General features: G+C 43.6%; 1 protein-coding gene across 2 annotated transcripts in view; it reads right to left on the bottom strand.

Moving 5' to 3' along the window:
• LOC126284607 (uncharacterized) overlaps positions 1-21,719 on the bottom strand; it is an 80,916-nt gene that overhangs the window by 41,829 nt on the left and 17,368 nt on the right. Inside the window, exons 3-4 of one of the 2 annotated variants that reach the window (XM_049983655.1) lie at positions 17,766-17,990; positions 3,956-4,122 (exon numbers count right to left, since the gene is read on the bottom strand). In XM_049983655.1, coding sequence (XP_049839612.1) covers positions 3,956-4,122; positions 17,766-17,990 — 392 coding nt within the window. The remainder of the gene's footprint in view (positions 1-3,955; positions 4,123-17,765; positions 17,991-21,719) is intronic. The other variant, XM_049983656.1, reaches the window with a different exon arrangement.

Raw genomic sequence — 21,719 nt, 5'->3', positions numbered from 1 at the left:
GGTGGGGGGTGGGGACTGACGTTGCGGTTGATAATGGAAGCAAGACTGAAGAAAACTGAAGAGACGTTCATAGAATTTGGTGACCTGGAAAATGAGTTCGACAATGTAAAATGCTGCAAGATGTGCGAAACTGTGAGAAAAATAGGGCAAGGTATAGGTAGAGACGGGTAATATGCAAAATGTACAAGAGGGGAAAGACGAAAGTAGTTAGAAGTAGCAGATATGAGAACATCAAGAGACTTAATGTCAGGCCTGATGATCACGAAGTGCATGAAGTTAAGAAATTCTGCTGCCTAGGCAGCAAAATAATGCATCATGGTCGGAGGAAAATAATGCATCATGGGCGGAGCAATGTGGACGTAAAAAGCAGACTATCACTGGCAAAAAGGGCATTCCTGATCAGGAGGAGTCTACTAGCATCAAACAAAGGGCTTAATTTGAGGAGGAAATTTCTGAGGATGTTTGTGCATAACATTGTATGATAATAAAACATGGACTGTGGGAAAACAGGAAAAGAATAGAATCGAAGCATCTGACCCGTAGTGAGACCGAGGAATGTTTAAAATTAGGTGGACTGATAACGTAAGGAATGAGGAGTTTGTCCGCAGAATTAGTGAGGAATGAAATTTGTGGAAAACACTGACAAGAGAAAGGGAGTAGACATCATACAGATACTAGAAGGAGATATAGAGGGTAAAAAACTGTAGAGGAAAACAGAGACAGGAATACATCTAGCAAATAATTGAGGATAGTACGCAATGCGCAGCGTTGTAGGTACGCTGCACATGTCGAGCGAATCGTTTACTTCACGCTTAAACAAATTCACTTACATATACACTGAGCTTTCTTTATTTTTCTCTGGAAATTTTCTTCCCGCATTACCTGGTTCTCCCAAAGGTTTTCAGTGTCTTTCCGTTGGTTGTGAGGCAAATACCCGAACTGGAAATTTCTCTAAAATATACCAAATTGTGACCAGCTTCAGATCCAAATGGATAGCCGATCGAAATGCTCAAATCTCGACCAGATTAAATTCTAAAATAAATGGCCTATGTTTTCAATTCCTTCCTAAAGGGGAAACAATTACCAGAAGAATGGAAAACATCATACACGTCAAATATAGATAAAAAGCATGACAGGAAATATTGCTCAAACTGTAGAGGAGTAAGTAGAACCAACTTAATCACTAGATTATATGAGAAAATTTTAAACGCGAGACGTGAATAACAATTTGTAGGATGAAGAACAGGATGGGTTTCTTGCCGGACGTCAAGCACAGGCAATATCTTTTGCCTTTAACAGCTCATGGAGGAAACACTGACCACGAATTTAGAGACACACGTGGTTTTCGTTCAGCCTAAGAAAGTTTATGATTGCACTCCGCTCTGTAAATTGTGGATTGCAATGCTATACGATGGAATGAGTTGCTTATATGTCCAAGGCGTCAGGAGCTTTATATAGACGCACAACATTCAGAATTCAAGTAAATACAAAAATATCTGAGGAGGTTCCAGTGAACAAACTTTACGTCAAGGATGAGCGACAGCGTCTGCATCACTCGGTATTCAGCAGACCATGCAACTCTCTGCCACTGCGCCATCGACCAGTGCCGATGGTTACGTGCCCATTTGAGTCGTAGTTGTCGATGCCGTGGTGTTAACATTGACATATGTACGGATCGTCGACTGCGGAGGCCGACCTAAAGGAGTATTCTGTGCACTATGTGTTCAGCATTATAGTCTGATGTTAGTTCCTCCACAGTTCGCCGCCTGTCCTGTTTTTCCAGTCTGCCCAGCCTATGGCGTTCGACATCTGTAATGAGGGTTGGGCGCCCAATGCCACGTCTGGGCGTGGTTTCACCTTGGTTTCGCCACGTGTTGAAGACACTCACCGTACCACTCCTCGAACGCTCCACAAGTCACGCTGTTTCCGAAATGCTCTTGCCGAGCCTCTGGGCCGTCACAGTCTGTCCTCGGTCAAGCTCAGAGAGATCGCGCGTCTTCCCCGTTCTACAAACTGACAGTAAGCTCACTGATGCTACGCTCATCAAAAAACGTTTTGCATCACTTCGGTCCCGAGAATTCCGGAACTTGCACAGAAAATTGGAATACAGATCAGCATAAACACCATTTCCGCCCTCTTTAATGCTCATGAAAACCATACATTGTACGTTGTACTACCATACAGCGGAACCTTCAGAGGTGGTGTTCTAGATTGCTCACACACCCGTACCTCTAATATCCAGTAGACCGTCTTCTTGCATTGATGCATGTCTGTATTCGTTGTGGTGTACTATCCACATGTTCATCGAGGCACTGTTGCTTCAGATTGTCCCACTCCTCAACGGCGATCCAGCGTAGATCCCTCAGAGCGGTTGGTGGGGCACGTCGTCCATAAACAGGCCTTTTCAGTCTATCCCAGGAATGTTCCATAAGGTTCATGTCTGGAGAACGTGCTGGCCACTTTAGTCCAGCGATGTCTTTATCCTGAAGGAAGTTATTCACAAGACGTACACGATGGGGGCGCGAATTTTCGTACATGAAGATGAATGCCTCGCCAATATGCTGCCGATGTGGTTGCACTATTGGTTGGAGGATATCATTCACGTATCGTACAGCCGTTACGGCGTCTTCCATGAACATCAGCATCATACGTCGGCCCCACATAATGCCACCCCAAAACAGCAGGGAACCTCCACCTAGCTGCACTCTCTGGGCAGTGTGTCTAAGGCGTTCAACCTGACCTGGTTGTCTCAAAACACGTCTACGATGATTGTGTGATTGAAGGCATATGCGCCAGTCTTCGGTGAAGAGAACGTAATGCCAATCCTGAGCGGTCCATTGTACATGTTGTTGGGCCCATCGTGGTTGCAAAGATGGACCTCGCCATGGACGTCGGAAGTGAAGTTGCACATCATGCTGCCTATTGCGCACAGTTTGAGACATAACACGACGTTGTGTGGCTGCACGAAAAGCATTATTCAACGTGGTGGCGCTGCTGTCAGAGTACCTCCGAGCCAAAATCCGTAGATAGCGGTCATCCACTGCAGTAGCAAACCTTGGGCGGCCTGAGTGATGAATGTCATCGACAGGTCCTGTCTCTCTGTAGCTCCTCCATGTCCCAAAAACATCGTTTTGGTTCACTCCGAGACACCTGGATACTTCCCGTGCTGAGAGCCCATCCTGACACAAAGTAACAATGCGGACTCGATCGAACCGCGGTATTGACCGTCTCACCTACATCTACGTTCTCTTCCATTTCCATAACACTCCCTTCAAGTGCATTTCCTTGTTTAGACCACCTACATTCTCGTTCAATGCTTATGACTGGTTTTCCATCCGAGCTCCTGATATTCAAACAGCTGTTTTTCTTTTCTCCAAAGGCCTCTTTACTTTCCCCATAACACTGTTAATATAAATAGTAAATTGCAGCGGCCCTATAACACTCCCTTATGGAACTACCTAAATTTTCAATACATGGCCGTCTGTATCTCATAGATGAAGAGCGAGATCTCTATCTGCGGAATCCATAGTGATTTTTATAGAGGAGACTTTCGTACTCCCGGACCGTCATAATGCGTGAGCATAAAACATGTTCCATAATTGGGAAAATCTACTTGATCTGAGGCCAGTATCTCACTGACGCTTAATTGGGCCCTAACAATTCAAGTCCGACACTTGTTCTAGAATATTATCTTCGTTATTGAACTGGGATTTATTATTTATGATAATCATATCCATAAACAATTGTCATCTCATAACATGAGTGAACAGCTTAGAGAAGTAGTTCGTCGGTTTCGAAACCGTATGTGGGATTCAGAAAAAATAAATAACCCCTTATATGTCTGAGAAGTGTTGCCTGCCGCTGTCCAAAATGAAGGTATAGCTTCATGAAATATACTTCATGGTCGAAAGGTATTTTGAATATAGAGCAGGGGGCGCTTAATTCAAAAACGTACCTGTAGTGTTGTTGGATCTCTGGAAATTACACCTGAAATAAGTGCTCCAGTTTTCCAAGAACCCTTGAACGAAGAAGTCAACATCTTCGTCACTCGTATCCTCGGTTTCGTCGTTGCGCCTCACGTCCGGACTGCACAACACGTCTGGGATGTGTTCAAGGTGAATTCTGTCAAAGCACAAAGAACAGCGGTGAGCAGAAAAGGATCCGCAGACATCAAAATTTCAGTCTGCCATACTGTAAATAGAAAACTAAAAAATAAAACAAGAGCCGAAATTAAAGTGAAAATTTGCATTCAAATGTTATCGTATGGTAATGATAGCTGGATAATAGCATGTCAAACGATTTCAACGCTATAGAATGTAAAGATGCAGAAAAATGTCTAGTAAGTAATGTAGGCTATACAATTAAAACAGAAATGCAAGCGAAAAAGCTTCCAGAGGCAAAAAATTAGTTTATAATGTGCCAGAAATCACAATCAAGTGAAAGAGAGATTTAGGAAGGCCAAAGAAAAACTGCGGACAGAACACTGCACTGAAAAGGTGTTTAAATGTTGTGTAGGTGTGGTTAAATTTAACGGAGCTAAACTTCTAACTGTTGTTATTTATAGATCCCCCGACTCCGATTTCACAACATTTTTGCTAAAGTTAGAGGAGGTTCTTGGTTGACTTTATAGGAAATACAAAAAGTTAGTTATATGTGGTGACTTCAATATTAATTGTATAAGTGATTGTGCAAGGAAGAGGATGCTGGTAGACCTCCTTAATTCATATAATCTTATGCAAACCGTATTCTTTCCAACGAGAGTGCAAGGGAACAGTATAACAACCATAGACAACTTTTTTTTCATTCCTCATTACTAGAAGAGCATTCTGTTAGCAAAAAGGTGAAGGGCCTTTCAGATAATGATGCTCAAATTTTAACTCTAAAAGATTTTTGTGCTGCAATACGTGTTAAATGTAGCCATCAGCTGTTTAGGAAAGCTGATCCAGTTGCTGTAGAGACCTTTGTAAACATGATCAAGGAACAAGAGTGGCAAGATGTTTATAGTGCTGATACAGTAGACGATAAACATAATGCTTTTCTCAAGACTTTTCTCGTGCTCTTTGAAAGCTGCTTTCCGTTAGAACGTTCAAAACAGGGTACTAGCACAAACAGGCAGCCTGGGTGGCTGACTAGAGGGATAAGAATATCTTGTAGAACAAAGTGGCAATTATATCAAAACGTTAGAAACAGTCAAAATCTAAATGCAGCAGCCCATTACAAACAGAATTGTAAGGTGCTTAAAAATGTTATCAGGACTGCAAAAAGTATGTGGTATGCAGATAGAATAGCTAAATCTCAGGACGAAATTAAAACCATATGGTCAGTCGTAAAGGAAGAGGCTGGTCTGCAGAGACAGGTAGAGGATATAGAATCGGTGCGTAGTGGGAATGTCCGTGTTACTGATAAGTCGCATATATGTACAGTATTTAATAATCACTTTCTGAATATAGTAGGTGAACTAAATAGAAACCTAGTCCCAACAGGGAATCATACAGCGCTCTTAGAAAAAAGTGTTCCGAGACTGTTACCTGTAATGCTCCTCCATGATACTGACAAGAAGGAGATTGAGTTAATAATTAAATCACTAAAGACCAAGAACTCTCATGGATATGACGGGGTATCTAGCAGAATACTGAAGTATTGTTCTATGTATGTTAGGCCAGTACTTAGCCATATCTGTAACTTTTCCTTTAGGAGAGGACGGTTTCCCGACCGATTAAAGTACTCGGTAGTGAAGCCACTTTATAAAAAGGGAGACAGGAATAATGTTGACAATTATAGACCTACTTCTGTGCCATCGGTGTTTGCTAAAGTTATCGAGGAGATCGTATATACAAGGTTACTGGAGCATTTAAATTCACATAATTTGCTGTCAAATGTTCAGTTTGGTTTTAGAAATGGTTTAACAACTAAAAATGCTATATTCTCTTTTCTCTGTGAGGTTTTGGACGGATTAAATAAAAGGTTGCGAACGCTAGGTGTTTTCTTTGATTTAACGAAGGCTTTTGACTGTGTTGACCACAAAATATTACTGCAGAAGTTGGACCATTATGGAGTAAGGGGAGTAGCTTACAATTGGTTCGCCTCTTACTTTAAGAACAAAAAGCAGAAGGTAATTCTCCGCAGTATTGAGAGTGGTAGTGATGTTCAGTCCCAATGGGGCACTCTTAAGTGGGGCGTTCCCCAAGGGTCGGTGCTGGGGCCACTGCTGTATTACAGGTGATTCAAAAATATTTCTGTTTGTTGGTGACACGAGCTTGTGTGTAATATTGAAACAGTATCAAATAAAGTAGTTCGTGAAATAAGTTCGTGGCTTGTGGAAAATAATTTGATGCTAAATCACAGTAAGGCTCAGTTTTACAGTTTCTAACTCACAATTCAACAAGAACCGATATTTTGATCAGACAGAATGGGCATATTATAAGCGAGACGGAGCAGTTCAAGTTCCTAAGCGTTCGGAGAGATAGCAAGCTGTTGTGGAAATCCCATGTTCAGGATCTTGTTCAGAAACTAAATGCTGCTTTATTTACCATTAGAACAGTATCTGAAATAAGTGACACTTCAACACGAAAAGTAGTCTACTTCGCATATTTTCATACGCTTATGTCGTATGGTATTATTTTTTGGGGTAATTCTTCTGATTAAAAAAGGGTATTTTTGGGTCAAAAACAGGCTGTTCGAGCTATATGTGGTGTAAGTTCGAGAACCTCTTGTCGACCCCTGATCAATAGTCTGGGAATTCTGACATTGCCCTCACAGTATATATTTTCTTTAATGTCGTTTGTTGTTATCAATATTAGCCTATTCCCAAGAGTTAGCAGCTTTCACTCAGTTAACACTAGGCAGAAATCCAATCTGCGTGTGGAATGCACTTCCTTGACTCTTGTGCAGAAAGGAGTGCAGTATTCTGCTGCATCCATTTTCAATAAGCTACCACAAGATTTCAAAAATCTTAGCAGTAGCCCAAACTCTTTTAAGTCTAAACTGAAGAGCTTCCTCATGGCTCACTCCTTCTATTCTGTCGAGGAGCTCCTGGAAGAGCTAAAAAATTAAGCAATTTCCAGTGTTACATTGTTGATTTTCTTTATTTAAATTTACGACTTGTCACCTGAATTTGTTTTTTTTTTTAATTTCATTTTATCTATTTCTAATATCGTGTTATAATTTCATGTATTGACTCGTTCCATGACCATGGAGACTTCTCCTTAATTTGGTCCCACGGAACAATAAATAAATAAATAAAACAGACTACTACAACAAACTGTAAAATCACGAAGACAGTGGTGCTGTATGAATACCGTATCAATACGTAAAGTTAAATAATTTTTGACCACGCACATGTACCATCTAACATTGTTACAAATTGGAATTTGTCATACATTTTTATTTAGTGTACTATATAGTCACCACGAAGAATCAGCACCTGTCGTATCTTGATATCAGTTTCAGTAGTCACTGTTCATAATTTGACTATGCCTCATAGTTCTACAGTGAATGGCAAAATACAGGGGCAGATCCGCAGAGTGTGTTCCAACGAAATATTCATATTCAGAAGTATGTTGAGTTAAGCAGGCCGTCTTTTGTTTACTATGTTTGTCAACATAAGGAGTGTCAGCACTTGTGCACCACATCTGTTCGCCTATATTTAAAAATTTTGCAAACCTTCAGGACACACAGCGATCATAACGTTGCCACACTATCAGTGCTACACTATCAGCTTTGATATCTTATATTCTAGACCTGATTAGATAGAAAGATAAAAACTAACTGCGGCTCTACATATACATTCAATTGCAGTACAGTCGTTAAGTATTCCAGACTCAACATCATACTTTTGGTGAGAAATTGAGAGATAAACTATCGGACTGTAAAAGTGGCTTTCAAAAGCACACACTGTCAAATTTTGATGTTAGCGATTCGTTCATTCCTGCTGTAGATATCCATATTTTCAGTTCGGATATAAAGAATGAAATAAAAGAATATATTTTAGCATAAGTGTGAGGTGCAGGAACAACTGTTAGTACCCTTGGTATCTACAAAAGGGGAAAAAGTGTTGGATTAAGACATCTGTCCCATCCTTGCAATCCCGATGACATTTTACCTTTTGGGATTGGTGTGAAAATAGGAAGGGCATGATCTAGAAGCAAAATTGAAGTGGACCGATTTTAGTGCTTAATCAGCTCTGAGACGCTAGACTCACAGATGACAGAGCTTACGATATTCATGTGTATCAGTTGCTGTGCAGTAGAGCAGAACGAACAGAAACCTGAAAAATATTCAGTACATTTTTAGAAAAGTGAGTAGAACGTTGTACGATAGATATTTTACAATGCCTCAGACGGACATGTACCCCCAATACCTACAACGCAACTTTTTTTTGTGTTTAGATTGTGCTAAACCCCAACACCTAGAAAAAATATTGGCATCCATATAAGGCAATTCTGCCAACAAACTCGATACAGACAGTGAGATGATAATCTTAGAAAAATTTGTTCTTAACTGCCGGATTAGACTCTCCCTGAGGAGGAGTGTTTATAGGGACAAGAAGAATCATTAGGTCTAGCGAAATCACAAATGAATATGGGGGTGAACAAATGTGGACAAGAGTAATTGCACTCAGTCTTGGATAAATAATCAGATGCTTCTGCCCACAACCAGATTTACACAAATAAGTCATATAGTCGTTAAAAGATAGCCAAAACTTGATAGCAAGATAATACCACAACCATAGGGTGCTGTAGTGAGGCGCCGAAAAAATACACTCCTGGAAATGGAAAAAAGAACACATTGACACCGGTGTGTCAGACCCACCATACTTGCTCCGGACACTGCGAGAGGGCTGTACAAGCAATGAGCACACGCACGGCACAGCGGACACACCAGGAACCGCGGTGTTGGCCGTCGAATGGCGCTAGCTGCGCAGCATTTGTGCACCGCCGCCGTCAGTGTCAGCCAGTTTGCCGTGGCATACGGAGCTCCATCGCAGTCTTTAACACTGGTAGCATGCCGCGACAGCGTGGACGTGAACCGTATGTGCAGTTGACGGACTTTGAGCGAGGGCGTATAGTGGGCATGCGGGAGGCCGGGTGGACGTACCGCCGAATTGCTCAACACGTGGGGCGTGAGGTCTCCACAGTACATCGATGTTGTCGCCAATGGTCGGCGGAAGGTGCACGTGCCCGTCGACCTGGGACCGGACCGCAGCGACGCACGGATGCACGCCAAGACCGTAGGATCCTACGCAGTGTCGTAGGGGACCGCACCGCCACTTCCCAGCAAATTAGGGACACTGTTCCTCCTGGGGTATCGGCGAGGACCATTCGCAACCGTCTCCACGAAGCTGGGCTACGGTCCCGCACACCGTTAATCCGCCTTCCGCTCACGCCCCAACATCGTGCAGCCCGCCTCCAGTGGTGTCGCGACAGGCGTGAATGGAGGGACGAATGGAGACGTGTCGTCTTCAGCGATGAGAGTCGCTTCTGCCTTGTTGCCAATGATGGTCGTATGCGTGTTTGGCGCCGTGCAGGTAAGCGCTACAATCAGGACTGCATACGACCGAGGCACACAGGGCCAACACCCGGCATCATGGTGTGGGGAGCGATTTCCTACACTGGCCGTACACCTTTGGTGATCGTCGAGGGGACACTGAATAGTGCACGGTACATCCAAACCATCATCGAACCCATCGTTCTACCATTGCCAGACCGGCAAGGGAACTTGCTGTTCCAACAGGACAATGCACGTCCGCATGTATCCCGTGCCACTCAACGTGCTCTAGAAGGTGTAAGTCAACTACCCTGGCCAGCAAGATCTCCGGATCTGTTCCCCATTGAGCATGTTTGGGACTGGATGAAGCGTCGTCTCACGCGGTCGGCACGTCCAGCACGAACGCTGGTCCAACTGAGGCGCCAGGTGGAAATGGCATGGCAAGCCGTTCCACAGGACTACATCCAGCATCTCTACGATCGTCTCCATGGGAGAATAGCAGCCTGAATTGCTGCGAAAGGTTGATATACACTGTACTAGTGCCGACATTGTGCATGCTCTGTTGCCTGTGTCTATGTGCCTGTGGTTCTATCAGTGTGATCATGTGATGTATCTGACCCCAGGAATGTGTCAATAAAGTTTCCCTTTCCTAGGACAATGAATTCACCGTGTTCTTATTTCAATTTCCAGGAGTGTACGTCTGGCAGCTGGCAGTGCTGTTGCAAGCTTTCATTTCCGTAAAATAAATTGCTCCAGGCGAAATAATAGTTTTCTCTAGAATTGTGCCAAAACTGAGGCACTGCTACAGAGAATTATGCAAAATCGCGCTACATGACTGGTTGAGCGATGCGCGTGAAGCACCCGCTACAAGCCCACCGCAGCTGGCAGGGATGAAATTCTCCAACTCTGCTATTCTAGTTGATGGCGTTAACCTGCTCAGCATCGACTTGGGGAACTACGACTACCCTCCGCCATGCACTATACAGTGACTTACTTGTAGAGCATATACGTAAGTGGAGATACATCTGAAGTTAATGGTGGTTGAATCGTTCGGGAGAATAAACTAACGACGGAGCTGATCCTCCTTGGTATACAAAACGGGTTAGAACACTGTTGCAGAAACAACGAAACGAACATGCCAAATTTAAGGAGACGCAAAATCCTCAAGATTGGCTATCCTTTACAGAAGCTCGGGAGTTCAATACGAGACGTCTATAACAGTTCCCACAACGCAACTTTGCCTCGAAACCTGGCAGAAAATCAAAAGAGATCTGGTCATATGTTAAGTATGTTAGCGGCAAGAAACAATCAATGTCTTCTCTACGCGATAACAATGGAGATACTATCGAAGACAGTGCTGCCAAAGCAGATTTACTAAACACAGCCTTCCGAAGTGCCATCACAAAAGAAGACGAAGTCAATATTTCATAATTCGAATAGCGAACAGCTGCCAACATGAGTAACGTAGAAGTAAATATCCTCGGAGTAGTGAAGCAATTCAAATCACTTAATAAAAGCAAGTCTTCTGGTCCAGACTGTATACCAATTAGGTTTCTTTCGGAGTGTGCTGATGCAATTAGCTCCATACTTAACAATAATATATAACCGTTCTCTAGACGAAAGATTCGTACCCAAAGACTGGAAAGTTGCACAGGTCACGCCAGTATTCAAGAAAGCTAGTAGGAGTAATCCACTAAGTTACAGGCCCGTACCGTTAACGTCGATATGCAGCAGGATTCTAGAACATATATTGTATTCGAACATTATGAATTACCTTGAAGGAAAAGGTCTATTGGCACAACATGGGTTTAGATAACATCGTTCCTGTGAAACAACTAGCAATTCACATGAAGTGCTGAGTGCTATTGACAAGGGATTTCAGAACGATTCCGTATTCCTGGATTTCCGGAAGGCTTTTGAGACCGTACCACACAAGCGGCTCGTAGTAAAATTGCTTGCTTATGGAATATCGTCTCAGTTATGTGACTGGATTTGCGATTTCCTGTCAGAGAGGTCACAGTTTGTAGTAACTGATGGAAAGTCATCGAGTAAAACAGAAATGATTTCAGGTGTTCCCCAACGTAGTGTTGTAGGCCGTTTGCTGTTCCTTATCTATATACACGATTTGGGAGACAGTCCGAGCAGCAGTCTTCGGTTGTTTGCAGATGATGCTGTCGTTTATCGACTAATAAAGTCATCAGAAGATCAAAACAAACTGCAAAACGATTTTTAAAAAATATCTGAATGGTGCGAAAAGTGGCAGTTGACCCTAAATAACGAAAAGTGTGAGGTCATCCACATGAGTACTAAAAGGAACTCGTTAAACTTTGGTTACACGACAAATCAATGTAATCTAAAAGCCGTAACTTCAGCTAAATACCTAGGTATTACAATTACGAACAACTTAAATTGGAAAGAACACATAGAAAATGTTGTGGGGGAAGACTAACCAAAGGCTGCGTTTTATTGACAGGACACTTAGAAAATGTAACCGACCTACTATGGATACTGCCTACACTAGGCTTGTCCGTCCTCTTGTAGAATACCGTTGTGCAGTGTGGGATCCTTACCAGGTAGGTCTGACGGAGTACATTGAAAAAGTTCAAAGAAAGGTAGCACGTTTTGTATTATCGCGAAATATGGGAGAGAGTGTCACAGAAATGATACAGGATCTGGGCTGGAAATCATTAAAAGAAAGGCATTATTCGTTGTGACGGAATCTTCTCACGAAATTCGAATAACCAACTTTCTCCTCCGAATGTGAAAATATTTTGTTGACATCGACCTACAAAGGGCGGAACTATCACCAAGGTAAAATAAGGGAAATCAGAGTTCGTACCGAAGGATATAGGTGTTCATTCTTTCCGCACGCTATACGAGATTGGAATAATAGAGAATTGTGAAGGTGGTTCGATGAACCCTCTGCAAGGCACTTAAATGTGATTTGCACAGTATCCATGTAGATGTAGATGTAGATGGAAGGTGGAGGGATGGCTGTAATAAAGTTTTACGGTACATTAATAATACTGTGAACTTATAAAATATTTTCCTTTATAGCATTTGTTCCTCTCGAATACTTTTACAATAACTTAATTGCTTGGATTTTGCACTTTGGATAGACTGAATTTCCGTTCCAGTTCAACACAAGATTAGGCTTCCTAAACAAGTGGGTAATCAGACTACATAATAAGAGGAAGTATATGTAAACGCCGTTCTTAGTCGCAAATGTCTTTATTTTAAATGAAACACAGTGATACTTAAGCCCTTTATCTTCCCTTTCTCATTTACAAGCTTCCTTTTATACGCGAAACTTAGTATAAGTCAAGATCTAATGATAAATATTATAGATACTGAAACTGCACAAGTTCGTTACTTATGACAGACGTTAACCTAAAAATGGTGCACGACATAAACAATACTAATCATGGAGCGCCCTTAGTAGACACAGTAAGAATAAGACAAGGGAGTTTTGGGCGCCTATGGAAATATACACACTTTTTCCTCCGACCCATTCGTGAAGAGAATGGGAAAGATCGTGGTTAATATTGTGTGTGTGTGTGTGTGTGTGTGTGTGCGTGTGTGTGTGTGTGTGTGTGTGTGTGTGTGTGTGTGTGTGTGTGATAATGTTGGCATACTCCACCATTCATCGTACAGCGGCATGAATCGCATATGTATCTAGAACACAAAGGCCGTTAAAATGTAAGTCGCAGACGAACGGCGTACACAAATTCCTTTCCATGTGTGTAGGAAGAGATTGAAACCACGACGCATAAAAACGCATCAGACGGGAACCCCGCAGTAAAAACAGGATACTGCCAAAACAGGAGGGTTTTCTAGATATTTCAATCAAAACAGGAGTAATTTGACCTTTATGTCGAACCGAGACGACAGTTGCGTAATATCCCGTTCCGGACAGTACTCATGGTCGGCCAGTGCTTCCCGCAAGATGGAATTACGTCAGCCTCGGATGAGGATGCGCCGCCGGTGCTGTCGGAGAAGATGTTCCCAGCGGACGTCTGCGGGATGTGTGGTTTGTGGACTGTCTAGAGAGCACCCAGCTGGGACATGAGTCCAACTTAGTTCATAATCGCTACAGATGCTACCTCGTAGTTCATTACTGGACACCGACGGTGGTTTTACAGTATACGTTCGCATACCGAAATGTGCCAATCACTTACAACCGATATTAAATTATCCATCTCGGATGGTCCTCACTGTTACCTGGCTTTTAAGGTGTTCATTCACACCTGTTATTGTATATTTCTGGATGGCTCGACTATTCTCACTAAAATTCACAGTAATCAAACGGTTAAAAAATTAAGCACACGAAATAAACAATGAAACTTTCGCTCTGCAGCGAACAGTGCGCTATTATCAGACACCGTAACATATTCAGACTGAGTGTTGGATCCCGACTTGAAGCCACTCCCTACTGAAAATGAAATTTATCATTTTTTATCAAACAATAAGGACCTAGTGTAGGATGTGTCGAACCTAAATCACTTTACAACTGCAATTGATAATAGATTCCTATATGCAGAGTGTGACTTTGTTTTATAACAAACTGACTAACAGCGAACCAGACTCCATAGTATGCGTAGGAGCTGACCTCTATGCAATACAAAACGAAAAGGCATTTTCACAGCCAGAAGCAACGCGTTCATCTCCAAGTAAAAGGCGGAAAATTCGAATAGTTGTCACGCCTAGACTATCCGCAACTGTGTCCACTACAGAGTTTGCTTATAAAGAATATAAAACTTCAATCCGACTTCACTTTTACCTTGATGTCACAAATACATTTAAATCGTTGTCGTGCAGACCTGCTACATGACGGCTCAGATGACATGTTGTGTAGTCACCCTCTCTGCAGCGAGCGACGTTGTTCAACGACACCTAGCGCCGTACGCTAAGTCATGCGGACATGGGTTGCTATGTGAAATATGTTTGTGATGGCTCACTCTGCCAGCCCTCTCATTTTCTACATTCATTTCAAGGAACAGGAGTCGATATACAAGGCCGGCCCGGTTGGCCGAGCGGGTCTCAGCGCTGCAGTTTGGAACCGCACGACGGCTACGGCTACGGCTACGGCTCAGAGCCATTTGAACCATTTGATATACAAGGGGAAAGGGCCTCAGTATTAGACTCAGAATTTAAAAGAGCTCTGGAAGAGCCAAGACTAAATAATGCAGATGGAATATACAATATTCCATCAGAATTTCTAAAATAATTGGGGGAAGTGGCAACAAAATGGCTATTCACTTTGATGCGTAGAATGTATAAGTCTGGCGATATTCTATCTGGCCTGCGAAAAGACATTATGCACATAATTCCAAAGATTGCAAGATTGAGAGAATTATCGCACATTCAGCTTAACAGCTCATGCAGCCTGACAAGAATAATATTCAGAAGAATGGAAAAGATCAATTTGGCTTTAAGGAGGGTAAAAGTGCCAGAGAGGCAGTTCTGACGAGGAGGTTGTAATGGGAATAAGGCTACAGAAAAATCAAGACACGTTAACAGGATTTGTCGAACTGGAAAAAAAGCATTTGATAATGTCAAATGGTGTAAGATGCTTTAAATTCTGAGAAAAATAGGGGTAAGCTATAGGTAAAGACGGGTAACACATACTACGTACAAGAAACAAGAGTGAATAATAAAACTGGCAGACCAAGGATGAAACACACGGATTAAAAGCTATGTAAGAGAGGGATATAGTCTTTTCGCCCCTACTGTTCAATCTATATGGCGTGAACAAATGACGGAAATAAAGAAAGGTTCAAGAGTGGGAAATATTTGAGGTGAAAGGTTGTCAATGATAAGTTTCATTGAAGTCATTGCTATTCTCAATGAAAATGAACAAGAATTAAAGGATCTGCTTAATGGAATGGACAGGCTAATGAATGCAGAATATGGACTGGGAGTGAACTGAAAAAAGACGAATGTAATGTGAAGTAGTAGAAATAAGAACGGCGAGAAACTTAACATCAGGACTGGTGATCACAAAGTAGATAAATTTAGGAGTACTGCTAACTAGGCAGCAAAATAACCTATGATGGACGAAACAACGAGGACATCAAAAGCAGAATAACACTGGCGAAAAGGGCATTCCTGGCCAGTAGAACTCTACTAATATCAAATAATTTCAGGAAGAAATTTCTTAGAATGTACGTTTGGGGTACAGGATTGTATGGTACCGAAACATGGACTGTGGGAAAACCGGAACGGAAGAGAGCCAAAACATCTGAGATGTAGTTCTAAGGAAATAAATAAGGAGATTCTCAGCAGAATCGTCGAGGAAAGGAATTCGAATATACAGAAAACATTAACAAGACGGTAGGACGTCTGTTAAGGCATAACAGGATAGCTTCCATAATACTAGTGCGGTAAAAACTGTAGTGGGAGACAGAGATTGGAATACATCCAACAAACACACTACTGCCCATTAAAATTGATACACCACGAAGATGACGTGCTACAGCCGCGAAATTTAACCGACAGGAAGAGGATGACGTGATATGCAAATGATTAGCTTTTCAGGACATTCACACAAGGTTGGCGCCGGTGGTTACACCTACAACGTGCTGACATGAGGAAAGTTTCCAACCGATTTGTCATACACAAACAGCAGTTGACCGGCGTTGCCTGGTGAAACGTTGTTGTGATGCCTCGTGTAACGGGGAGAAATGCGTACCATCACGTTTCCGACTTTAATAAGGTCGGATTGTAGCCTATCGCGATTGTGGTTTGTCGTATTGCGACATTGCTGCTCGCGTTGGTCGAGATCCAATGGCTGTTAGCAGAATATGGAATCGGTGGGTTCAGGAGGGTAATACGGAACGCCGTGCTGGATTCCAAGGGCCTCGTATCACTAGCAGTCGAGATGACAGGCATCTTATCCGCATGGCTGTAACGGATCTTGCAACCACGTCTCGATCCCTGAGTCAACAGATGGGGACGTTTGCAAGACAAGAACCATCTGCACGAACATTTCGACGACGTTTGCAGCAGCATGGACTATCAGCTCGGAGACCATAGCTGCAGTTACCCTTGACGCTGCATCACAGTCAGGTGCGCCTGCAATGGTGCACTCAATGACGAATGGCAAAACGTCACTTTTTCGGATGTATCCAGGTTCTGTTTACAGCATCATGATGGTTGCATCCGTGTTTGGCGACATCGCGATGAACGCACATTCGAAGCGTCTATTCGTCATCGCCATACTGGCGTATCACCCGCCGTGATGGTATGGGTTGCCATTGGTTACAAGTCTCGGTCACCTCTTGTTCGCATTGACGGCACTTTGAACAGTGGACGTTAAATTTCAGATGTGTTACGACCCGTGGCTCTACCCTTCACTCGATCCCTTCGAAACCCTACATTTCAGCAGGATAATGAACGACCGCATGTTGCAGGTCCTGTAGGGCCTTTCTGGATACAGAAAATGTTCGACTGCTGCCCTGGCCAGCACATTCTCCAGATCGCTCACCAATTGAAAACGTGTGGTCAATGGTGGCCGAGCAACTGGCTCGTCGCAATACGCCAGTCACTACCCTTGATGAACTGTGGTATCGTGTTGAAGCTGCATGGGCAGCTGTACCTGTACACGTCATCCAAGCTCTGTTTGACTCAATCCCCAGGCGTATACAAAGCGGCCAGAGGTGGTTGTTTTGGGTACTGATTTCTCAGGATCTATCCACCCAAATTGCGTGAAATCTAGTATATTATATTTGTCCATTGAATACCAGTTAATCATCTACATGTCTTCTTGGTGTAGCAATTTTAATGGCCAGTAGTGTATTTGAAGGTATAGGTTGCAAGCGCTGTTCTGAGATAAAGCGGTTGACACAGGAGAGGAATTCATGGTGGGCCACATCTAACCAGTCAGAAGACTGATGAGTCCAAAAGAGGAAAGATAAATCTATATATGTTTGGTTGTATGTAAATGTGTAAAACGTTTTTGAAGACTGCTATAAATTTGTTTTAATATTTAATCTCCATACAGCTTCCATAGAGGCCATCTGATGCCGAAAGTCAGTCACACCAAGTCACGACTAGTCTTACACTCCTGCACACTTTAGTATGAGAGAACGAGTAGGAAGCTATCGCAACAGCACCGTTCTCAGATTCGTCGTACTCGCGATACTACGGCGGGAAGAAATGAGGCCATTAGAGGACAGACGTAAGAGCAGCGCCCCGATGTCAAAGGCATGCAACCCGCAACAGGTAACTCGCAATCGTTCCGTTTCTGGTGTGTAGTTCACAGGAGCAGCAATACATACCTGACGGCCAGAGCGCCTCCGGTGGGCTGCGGGAAGCGTGGGTGGTAGGCGTCGTGCGGCGGGGGCGGCGACTGCACCAGCAGGCACCAGGCAGCGTGGTGGGGGGCGCGCCCGGCCACCAGCACCAGGTCGAAGAGCGACGGCAGCAGCCGGGGGCGCGCCACGCACCGCACCTCCGGCGCCGACACCTCCACCATCATGCCGCCGCGGCGCAGCGAGCGCGCGCTCAAAACAAACATTACGTCAACTTTATCTACATTTTTCGATTCATTAACCTACTTCCAGCATGAGTTAAGTATGCTTCCCACCATTTTCACTGCTTTACGTTCGTACTAAAACCTCTTACCACTACGGACCTTACTAGACATCTAGGCACTGATTTCGTTACCTCCTGCAGGAAACGTACCGGTTGAAACTTGGCATCTAGTACAAGGTCACTGGAATAGATACTCCACTGTTCGTGAAAATTGCAGCATCGAGAAGGGGACGTGTAATTACAATGAATGATCAGCGTCAGTGACCACTGGTGATAGTCAGTGGCCGTGAGAATTCTGAAGAGTGTGAAGTTGCCACATGCTGCAATCAGGGGGTTGACATGGAATCGAGGCTCCTATATGCTGCCGAAAAATTTGAAGTAGGAATTTGGAAAAGAAAAGTTTGGAGTAGGAATTAAAATAAATGGAGAAGAAATAAAAACTTGGAGGTTCGCTGATGACATTGTAATTCTGTCAGAGACAGCAAAGGACCTGGTAGAGCAGTTGAACGGAATGGACAGTGTCTCGAAAGGAGGGTATAAGATGAACATCAACAAAAGCAAAACGAGGATAATGGAATGTAGTCAAATTAAGTCGGGCGATTCTGAGGGAATTAGATTAGGAAATGAGACACTTAAAGTAGTAAAGGAGTTTTGCTATTTGGGGAGCAAAATAACTGATGATGGTCGAAGTAGAGAGGATATAAAATGTAGACTGGAAATGGCAAGGAAAGCGTTTCTGAAGAAGAAAAATTTGTTAACATCGAGTATAGATTTAAATGTCAGGAAGTCGTTGCTGAATGTATTTGTATGGAGTGTAGCCATGAATGGAAGTGAAACGTGGACGATAAATAGTTTAGACAAGAAGAGAATAGAAGCTTTCGAAATGTGGTGCTACAGAATAATGCTGTAAATTAGATGGGTAGATCACATAACTAATGAGGAGGTATTCAACTGGGGAGAAGAGGAGCTTGTGGCACAACTTGACCAGAAGAAGGGATGGGTTGGTAGGACATATTCTGAGGCATCAAGGGATTACCAATTTAGTACTGGACGGCGGCGTGGAGGGTAAAAATCGTAGAGGCAAACCAAGAGATGAATACACTAAGCAGATTCAGAAGGATGTAGGTTGCAGTAGGTACTGGGAGATGAAGAAGCTTGCACAGGATAGAGTAGCATGGAGAGCTGCATCAAACCAGTCTCAGGACTGAAGACCTCAACAACAACGACAACAACAACATATGCTGCTGGGGAATACACTGCCATGTGGTTTGTAGGTGCATTCACAAAACATCGACAGTGTTTGAAAGGAAGGCCAGAACAAACAACCTGCCGACAGATCGGGTACCAGACATGGTCTCTGTGAGGACACGCCAGGTGAATTTGCAGGCCAGGGAAGCACTGACATCCATAATTCTTCGAAGATGGCTTTGAAAAATGGTTCAAATGGCTCTGAGCACTATGGGACTTAACATCTGAGGTCATCAGTCCCTTAGAATTTAGAAATAGGTAAACCTAACTAACCTAAGAGCATCACACACATCCATGCCCGAGGCAGGATTCGAACCTGCGACCGTAGCGTTCGCGCGGTTCCAGACTGATGCACCTAGAACCGCTCGGCCTCACCGGCCGGCGAGATGGCTTACACCTTGTTACTACACGTGGCTCGGCATTGCCCTGCTGAAATATCGCATGTGGAGATTCCTTGCTCTATAACCTCCCCGAAGCAACAGTTCGTGTTCATAGTGCCATCAGTATGAGTGAGGCGACACTGCATGCTATAGCCAACGATGCTCCAAATCATCACACTTGACGTTTGCGAGTTATGCCGCTTAACAGTACAGTCTGTCCAACTACGTTCGCCACTACAGCATCTAACACGTATAAGGCCATCACTGTAGCAAAAACTGAAACAGGACTCATCCAAAAACGCTACATTATCCCATTCAGAACACCAGTAACAGCTTTCACGTTCACATTGCAATCTGGGGACTTTATGGTCCGAAAGAACACTGAATCGTAAAAGGTGTACAACTTTGCTTCCGCATTTTGCCGATAGGTGGCGACAACGGTAAATAGCGGTCGAAAGAAACATATCGCAGACATCCGGCAGTTAGCTTGGACCTCGGTCAACATAATCTCATTCAAACATTAGTCGATTTGTGTCTGCATCATAAAATTGTTCTTGATTGAAAATGTCGGTTTACGAGCCTAATTCTCGTCATTCGCGGGAGGTGTTACTGTTTTGTTTTAGTATGAAGAAAACAGCGCCTGAGCCTCATCAAATACTCTCAAGTACGTATGGTAAGGACGCTATTAGTGAAAGAACGTGACGTGAGTGGTTTCAACGCTTCAAAAACTGTGATTTGAACGTCGTAGACCGGCATGGTGGTGGAAGAGAGAATATTTTCAAAGATGCAGAATTGAAGATATTGCTAAGTGAAGACTCGCGTCAAACTCAAGAGGAATTGGCACGATTAGTGGGAGTGACACAGCAAGCCATTTCAAAACGCTTCAAGGCTATGGGCATGATCCAGAAAGAAGGAACTTGGGTCCCGTATGAGCTGAAACCAAGAGACGTTGAACGGCGTTTGTGTGTTTGTGAACAGTTGCTTCAGAGGCAAAAACAGAGGGGATTTCTGCATCGCATTGTGACCAGGGGCGAAAAATGGGTTCATTACAATAACCCTCAAAGCAAAAAATCATGGGGATACCCCGGCCATGCTTCTACGTCGACGGCCAAACCGAATATTCACGACTCCAAGATCATGCTCTGCATTTGGTGGGACCAGCTCGGCGTTGTGTACTATGTAGTGTTAAAACTATGTGAAAAAATCACAGAGGCTTGTTATCGAACGCAATTAATGTCTTTGATAGGAGCATTAAAAGACAAGCGGCCGCAATACAGCAAGGGGCACGATAAAGTGATTTTGCAGCACGACAACGCTCGACCCCCCGTTGCAAAAGAGGTCAAAACGTACTTGGAAACGTTAGAATGGGAGGTCCTACCCCATCCGTCGTATTCTCTAGACATTGTTCAAAAATGGCTCTGAGCACTGTGGGACTTAACATCTGAGGTCATCAGTCCCCCAGAACTTAGAACTACTTAAACCTAACTAACCTAAGGACATCACACATATCCATGCCCGAGGCAGGATTCGAACCTGCGACCGTAGCGGTCGAGCGGTTCGAGAATGAAGCGCCTAGAACCGCTCGGCTTCACGGCCGGCCTCTATACATTGTTCCCTCTGACAATTACCGGTTCGGATGAATGGCGCATGGCCTGGCTGACCAACACTTCCGATCTCATGAAGAAGTCACAAAGTGGATCGATTCGTGGATCGCTTCAAAAGAGGAACAATTTTTTCGACGCGAGATTCGTACACTGCCCGAAAGATGGGAGAAAGTAGTGGACAGCGATGGAAAATACTTTGAATGATACATGTGTGACCAATTTGTTTCGTTAAAGCCTAAAATGTTGGGGAAAACGGTGGAAGCAAAGTTGTACCCTTGTAATTCTGGACGACACAGGCACTGCAATATTGGTTTCTGTTTTCTGGTTTCTGGTCAATGGAAGCTGATGCAATGGCATGCATACACCCAGTCCAGCCTTCAGCAGACAGTCTCGAACCGCCGACGCAGCCATGTCCACACCCAATGCAGTGTGCCAATGTCGAGCCAATATTGTAGGAGAAGCTGTT

The sequence above is a fragment of the Schistocerca gregaria genome, chromosome 8 (genome assembly GCF_023897955.1).
Source record: "Schistocerca gregaria isolate iqSchGreg1 chromosome 8, iqSchGreg1.2, whole genome shotgun sequence".
NCBI classification, from domain to species: domain Eukaryota; kingdom Metazoa; phylum Arthropoda; class Insecta; order Orthoptera; family Acrididae; genus Schistocerca; species Schistocerca gregaria.
The sequence above is the reverse complement of the archived record's forward strand: the minus strand, read 5'-3'. Positions and strand labels throughout refer to the sequence as shown.